Consider the following 8,605-nt stretch of genomic DNA (forward strand, 5'->3'; position numbering starts at 1 on the left):
TATATATTATATTTTTTTATGGCACTATATAACAATAAAAACAATATAGTACATACTCAATACTACATAAAATAAAAAACTTAATAAATACATATTTTAATTCTAATTAGAGCTGTTTTTTTTTTAATTACCTTCTATGCATGTATTCAAAGATACAAAGATCAAGGCTAAAATAAAAAATTGAAAGGGTCAAATAAAAAAAATAAATAAAAAAATTCACATTTCTAAGAAATGTATATATAAATTGGAGAAAAATATAGATATACTAGCAATAAAATGTATAGAAAAAAGAGAAGAAGAAAAAAATGAATTAGCTAAGTACACTTGATGAATGCAACAAGATTCAAAAGATTTTCAAAAGTTAAAACTGAGAAGACTGAAAACATAAAAATAATATTTTTAACTTTGTTCTATTTCTTTTAAAATGTTTTTATTAAAAATATTTTTAAAATATTTAATCAATTATATTTTTATGTCTTATTTTTATTTTCATAGAAAATAGAAATGAAAACGGTTAAACTAATTGATTCCTACATTTCTCCGAAAATTTATTTATTTTCATATATTTTGAATTAAATGACTTAAATATTTCGATCTTAAAAAATAAAAAATATTTTTATATTATCAATTTATCAACGATTTATTTACACTTATATTTATAAGAATTTTACTTACAATAAACATATATTTTACATATATGAATCGATTTAGTTTGCACCCACAATTTTTTAAAATTAATATACATAAATTAATAAAATTTTTTATTAAAAACAATTTAATATTTATAAAAAATAAAATAATTAAAACAACAAAATTAAGCCAAATTCTTTAAATAAAACTTTTTAATTTAGTTCCAATTCCGAACGGTAGTCTGGGGCGTTGTCTTGAATTCCGAAAATATCCCCAATTTGAAATTCGATCCTACTATTTAAACTGAGACTGCATCGCCCACTTTCTCCCTCACCCATTCTAAATTCTCTCCATTTCGAATTGATCAAGTCGGCGACAACCCCAGAACGCTGCTTGTGTTCGGTGTTAATGGCAGTGAAAAGGAAGAAAATGGAGTCATACAATTCGAGCGGGAAAAGGGGGGAAGCCAATGAAAAGAAGCAGAAGAAAAAGGAGGCTTCTCCTTCTCCACCAACACCACCACTACGAGAACGAGATGATGGAACACCAGTGAGGGCCATTGCTTGTCTCAAAATGCACCATGATATGAAGCGCTTCGAGGAAACCGATGATTGCTTCATCCTCGGATTCGATCCTTACAAGCCTGTTTCCCTCTCGCAAGATGACGGCGTCGATATCTCTGTTGTTGCTGAAAAGGGACAGGTATAACTACAACCTAGTCTTCTGTTTGACTCTCACTTGAATCTGTGTTTTATGTTTGGATTGTTTTGACTATTTTAAAATGGTTATGATTTTGATTTGTGCAGATTCACGTGAAGGTATAAAATGAGTTCAATTTTTAAGTTCAAAACGTTTAGTAATGAGATAAAAATGGATTCTTTTTGAGATGCTGGTTGTGAAAGATTTCCAAGATTTTAATTTCTGATAACAGTAAATAAGGGCATGTAATTTGCAAATTCTTGTACTCTGCTATAAATCTCATATCCTCATCTTATTTAATTGACTGCCCTAATTGATGGCTTGTTTAATGTTATTTCAATACTTGACAACGTATAGTGCAATACAATAATCCCATATTATCAATTGCAATCTATCTAGATAGCAATTTGGATATCTAGATTCTCGAATAAATGATATATTATGATCATAACAAACAGGTGGCTTGTAGAGATTACCCGCATTCAAGACATCTGTGTATCAAGTTTCCATTCAAGACAACATCTCACGAGAAACACTGTGAATTGGTAATGCAACTTGCTCTTTTCAAAATAAAATACTACTATTGTTCAATTTTATCCCATAAATCACACTGTGAGAATAACTTGGTTTGAAATTTGGCTCCATCATGCAGTGCTACTGTTATGTCTGTGATATTACTGCACCTTGTAAATACTGGAGGACCACTGAGGGTCATTGCCATGCAGAGAATACCACTGTCTGGAGGGATGTAAGGCTGGGTATGAGGCACAGCAAACGTAATTCAGAGAGGTCAAATGGTATACCACTGTCTGGAAGGATGTAAGGCAGGGTATGAGGCACAGCAAACTTAATTCAGAGAGGTCAAATGGTATTTGATGTATTATGCAGCTGTCAAACTCTACCTTAGAATTTGTCATTATGGTGGGTTCCCTGTAATGTTGGGATCTAGGGTACGGGATGGGATGTATAAGGTTCTCCCTCAAGATATGATTTCTAATCCTAATATGAAAAGTTGATGTGATATATATCAGGGTCTGAAGTTAGATTCTTGTGCTTATATAGAGGTGTGGTATAAATCTTAGACTGAATGCCAAAGCATTATAAATGAAAAATGTTATGCATAGAATATATATCATGATGCAATGCGGTATTCAGTTGGATTCAGTTTATATCTCATGTAACATTTTACTTTTTGGTATATAACACATCTCAAGATAGATTTCAAGACTATAATTGATTTTAACATTAGGAGCACTGTCACACGAAATAAAGCTGCTTTACTTAAATGTTATATATCAATATAACATATAAGATTTAGAGCATTTTATATTGGTAATATTTTGTTTCGGATAAACTTTATGTTGACTAAGTCTAAAAATGGTTTTTGAGATTAACTGCATGCATCTAAGTGGTCATTGATATTTCAATTGCATTTATATCTTTGAGATAAAGTTGGGGGTTCACACTAGTCTTGAGGTCCATTTCCAACCATAACTCAAGCTCCATTTCTGACAATGACTCACTAAATGGAGTGATGAGCTGGTAGATGACAATAGAATTTTATAGGATTGGTATTCCTATCTCTATTCATCATTAGGGATGTCAAAACTCTCCGAGACGCGGAGATCTCTGCGGGGATTATCCCAAATGGGGATCCGATTGTAGGAAATATTCTTCGTGGGGATGAGAATGGGGGACAAAATTCCCCCGAAGCAGGCGCGGAGACCCGAACGGAGATCCCGTCCTGTTTCTGCTATTCCCCGAAATTTATGAATTTCCTAAATTATCCTTAATAGTTTATTTCTCGCATATGGTTTTTAGTCATTTCTCACACACATATATATAGAAACTCAAAACTCCTCATCTTTATTTGCATAATCCTTCTTTAATTCAGAGATCCCTAACGCTGTCTATACTCCATCTAACCTCTCCTGTGTCATCACCCTTACCGCGTCGTAATTTCTATTTGCGGCGTTCCTTTTTGTAATTCTGCCATCGTGTTCATTCTCCTCTCTGTTGCCACGTCTCCCACCTCGTCCACTGCTTTCTCCTTTGGCTCGTCGTTGTGTCCTCCCCTCTTGCGTCATTTCGAAAGAAGTCTCCCACCTCGTCCACTGCTTTCTCCTTTGGCTCGTCGTTGCGTCCTCCCCTCTTGCGTCATTTCGAAAGAAACCATCGTGTCATTTAGACTTTTTGTATAAAATCTTGCAGTTTTTGTATAAGATAGATATTTGCAGCTCTATTCATATGGAAATTAATAATTAGTTAGAACTATTATGTAGATGGAGAATGGGGTCTCCGCGGGAAATGGAGCCCCGTGAAGAATGGGGATGGAGAGCAATATTCCTCCACGGCGGAAAATGAAGACAGGAATGGGGAGCAAATCTGAGGGCGGAGATGGAGAACAGGGAGGTTTTCCTGCCCCCGCCCTGCCCCATTGACATCCCTATTCATCATGATGCTCGTTAAAAATCACGAATCCTTATTTCTCGGTCTCCATGGAGATAGCAGATTCTCACGGAAATCCTTAACTACTAATTGATTTTTTTAAAAATAAAATCCTCATAGCAAGACAAATCATCAAAGTAAGACACAAAATAATTAACATAACATAATATAATTTAACGTAATTTAACTTAAAAGATAAAGATTCATAATTTATTCATCGAAAAACACAAAATAAAGTTAAAGTATAATATAAAAATATATTTGATACGGCCGTTACATATTCGATGTCATAATTCGGCATTATATATAATAACTCGGCATTATGCACCATAACTAGGCACTTTACGTTATAATTCAACATTATACGTTACAATTAGACAATCTCACTTGTTAAAACCTATTAGTTGCTCTTCAATTCAGATGATCAATAGAAATGTAATCGACTTATTTTATCTCACCTATAAAGGTATGATATTTTATCTTCAAAAGGAACATTGAATTCTTAATACTGACTTAATCTTCGGAGTGCCTTTGCAGGTACACTCCCCCCTTGTTCCTTGCTCACGCTCTATGCAATTGGACATCTCCTCGGAGAAAAGCTCGGACTTCCACAAAAGCTCAAAGGTCGGCACCGAAGATAACAACTCGGCGTCGACTCCCAGGGACCGAGCTCTCCCTTCAAGTATCCATACAAGAACAATTGGCGCCCACCCTGGGCCTCGAAATAAACACCCTTCTTTCTATAGGCCCCATTTCCTTCCAATGACTTCAAACTTACCTGCACCTTTGTAAACAAAGGTCATATAGTAAATCATTAAGGCCCGAAAAAGGCCGACCTATATCTATTTTTCCGATCATTATCTGTCATCTCTCTATTTTTCAATTCATCTCTGGTTTATCTATTTGCCGATCTATATCTATTTTGCCGATCTATATCTGTTTTGCCGATCTATATTTGTTTTTTCAATCAATATCTGCTTTTTCGATCATTATCTGTCATCTCTGTATTTTTCAAATCATGATATATTTATTTGCCGATCTATATCTGCTTTTTCGATCAATATCTGTCATCTTTATTTTTCAATTCATCTATGGTATATCTATTTGCCGATCTATATCTGTTTTCCGATCTATATCTATTTTTCCGATCATTATCTGTCATCTTTCTATTTTTCAATTCATCTCTGATTTATTTATTTGCCGATCTATATCTGTTTTATCGATCTATATTTGTTTTGCCGATCTATTTCTGTTTTCTGATCTATATCTGTCATCTCTATTTTCTAATTTATATCAGTATCTATTTGCCGATTTATATCAGTCATCTCTATTTTTCAATTTATATATCAGTCATCTCTATTTGTCGATCTATATCTATTGTCTGATTTATATCAATCATCTTTATTTGCCAATTTATATCAAAAATCTCTATTTGTCGATCTATAACAGTCATCTCTATTATCAGATTTATATCAGTCATCCCTATTTTTCGATTTATATCAATCATCTCTATATTCCGATTTATATCTGTTATCCATATTTGCCAACTTATATCTGTTATATCTATTGTCCGATTTATATCAATCATCTTTAATTCCCGATTTATATAAAAAATCTCTATTTGCGGTCTATAACAGTCACTCTATTTTTCGATTTATATCAAGCATCTCTATATTCTGATTTATATCTGTTATATCTATTGTCCGATTTATATCAATCATCTTTAATTCCCGATTTATATAAAACTCTCTATTTGCGATCTATAACAGTTACTATATTTTCCGATTTATATCAATCATCTCTAATTCTCTATATTCTGATTTATATCTGTTATCCCTATTTGCCAACTTATATCTGTTATATCTATTGTCCGATTTATATCAATCATCTCTAATTGTCGATTTATATAAAAAATCTCTATTGCCGATCTATAACAGTCACTCTATTATCCGATTTATATCGGTCATCTCTATTTTCCGATTTATATCAATCATCTCTATTTTCCGATTTATATCTGTTATCCCTATTTGCCCATTTATATCTGTTATATCTATTTGTCGATCTATATCTATTTTTCTAATATATATCTGTCATCTCTATTTTTCAACCTATATCTGTTATCTCAATTTTTTAATTCTATATATGTCGTCTCTATTTTTTAATTTGTATCTGATATATCTATTTGCCGATCTATATCTGTTATCTCTATTTTTCTGATCTATATGTCATCTCTATTTTTTGATTTATATCCGTTATCCCTATTTGCCGATCTATACCTGTTATCTGATTTTTTTATCTATATGTCATCTCTACTTTCTGATTTATATCTGTTATCTGTATTTGCCGATCTTTATCAGCTGTCTCTAGTTGCCAATTTATATCTGATCTCTCTATTTGCCGATCTATATCTGATTTTTCGATCTACATCTCTTATATCTATTTGCCAATTTATATCTGATCTCTCTATTTGCCGATCTATATCTGATTTTCTGATCTACATCTCTTATATCTATTTGCCGATCTATTTATGTCATCTCTACTTTTCGATTTATATCTGTTATCTCTATTTGCCGATGTTTATCAGTTATCTCTAGTTGTCAATTTATATCTTATATCTCTATTTGCCAAATTATATCTGATATCTCTATTTGCCGATCTAAATCTGATTTTCCGATCTATATCTGTTATATCTATTTGCCGATCTATATCTGTCATCTCTATTTGTCGATTTATATCTGTTATCTCTATTTGCCAATCTATATCTGTTATATCTATTTTTCGATCCATATCTATCATCTATATTTGCAGATCTGTTATCTCTATTTGTCGATCTACATCTGTATCTCTATTTGCCGATTTATATCTGTCATCTCTATTTGCCGACCTATATCTGTTATCCCTATTCGCTGACCTATATCTGTTTTTCTATTTTCAAATCTATATCTATTATCTTTGTTTTCAGATATATATCAATAATTATCCGAGCTATATCAATCATTATCACTCTTTGTCAAATCTATATCAACTATAATCAGATCTATATCAACTATCTTCCGAACTATGACTATGAACGATCTTCAATCAATTATCCATTCGCGATAAATCTTCAATTCAAAGTCGCATCGTTTACACATGCGCAATCAAACACAATCTTCAATCAATTATCCATTCGCGATAATTCTTCAATTTAAAGTCGCATCGTTTACACATGCGCAATCAAACTCAGTCTTCAATTCCGAACTATGACTATAAACAGTCAATAAACTCAATCACATATCATACAAGTACAAACACTTATCCATTCGCGACAACTCTTCAATTCAAAGTCGCATCGTTTACACATGCGCAATCAAACTCAATCAAATCACCAAACAACGGTGAACTAACTCAATATTCTTGCCCAACCAATTCACTTTTATCAACATCGTCTCAGCAACTATTCAAATTAACTACTCGGTTCCATGAAAAAACGTAATCGTTGCATCTATTAAATCAACGGTTCAAAATTTCATTGGACAAATCAAAGGCACAATCAATGACAAGACTACTACACTTTCCAATACACGTTAACTTCAAATTACGTCTGAAAATTCAAATTATTCATTATTTTAATAAAGTAAGTTGATCTGGGAGCTCGATACCTATAACTCAAATCGCCGAGTTATAACTAAAAAAAAGCTCAACCTGCTTTATCAAAATATAGCCGGGCTAAGCTTGGGGGCTATGATACGGCCGTTACAAATCCGATGTCATAATTCGGCATTATATACAATAACTCGGCATTATACACCATAACTCGGCACTTTACGTTATAACTCGGCGTTATACGTTACAATCAGACATTATCACGTTATACGTTACAATTAGACATTATCACTTGTTAAAACCTATTAATTGCTCTTCAATTCAGATGATCAATAGAAACGTAACCGACCTATTTTATCTCACCTATAAAGGTATGATATTTTATCTTCAAAAGGGACATTGAATTCTCAATACTGACTTAATCTTCGGAGTGCCTTTGCAGGTACACTCCCCTCTTGTTCCTTGCTCACGCTCTGCGCAATTGAACATCTCCTTGGAGAAAAGATCGGACTTCCACAAAAACTCAAAGGTCGGCACCAAAGATAACAACTCGGCGTCGACTCCCAGGGACCGAGCTCTCCCTTCAGGTATCCATACAAGAACTTCATATCATTTAAAGATTAAATCATTTTAAACATATAAAATTATTCATGTATTTTATTTTTATCACACTTCTATGATAATATTGTCTAGATCACATATTACCAAATCCAATAATAACTAGAATTATAATTTTAGACTATTATATAAATGGAATTCAGGATTATACTGTTATTTTACGTCATAGAAGTTTATTGGGTCTATGTGGGATGGAAACCTCTTTTTTCGTTTTTGTTCTTATTTATTCGTGGAGACGAGTACTCATTTTTCGTGGAGACTTGATGAATTTTTGTTTTTGTTCCTGTCATTGATAATACCAGTAGATATTTAATTTAATGTGTTTTTCTCGTCATCTCTAATCATCATTGTCACGTCGGACACTACAATGGTTACTTGATGTGACAAATGAATATTGATGACCCAATATAGTCCCTAATCTTTTTATAATCCTAAGTGCAGTGAATCCTCTCTAAACCCTGAATTGAATCAATTTGTGTTTTTACTTGTTCATACTATGATATTGAAAACGTATGTATGTACAGGTGGGTGGTTGTTTTAAATGTTGTTTCATGTGTAAGTTCATAAGGTCTTTTATTTCCTTTGTTCCTTAAACTACACGCACGCTCTCATCTCCTTTGTCGAC

At 32.8% G+C, this 8,605-nt stretch overlaps 1 protein-coding gene across 1 annotated transcript; it reads left to right on the forward strand.

The window, feature by feature from the left end:
- The first annotated feature begins 942 nt into the window (after positions 1–942).
- On the forward strand, positions 943–2,372 carry LOC107470096 (RPM1 interacting protein 13). The gene is made up of 3 exons (XM_016089469.3): positions 943–1,332; positions 1,788–1,874; positions 1,982–2,372. The coding sequence occupies exons 1-3, from the start codon at positions 1,039–1,041 to the stop codon at positions 2,150–2,152; spliced, it is 552 nt and encodes a 183-aa protein (XP_015944955.1). The 5' UTR covers positions 943–1,038; the 3' UTR covers positions 2,153–2,372.
- The last annotated feature ends 6,233 nt before the right edge of the window (positions 2,373–8,605 follow it).

The sequence above is a fragment of the Arachis duranensis genome, chromosome 10, assembly GCF_000817695.3.
Source record: "Arachis duranensis cultivar V14167 chromosome 10, aradu.V14167.gnm2.J7QH, whole genome shotgun sequence".
NCBI lineage: Eukaryota > Viridiplantae > Streptophyta > Magnoliopsida > Fabales > Fabaceae > Arachis > Arachis duranensis.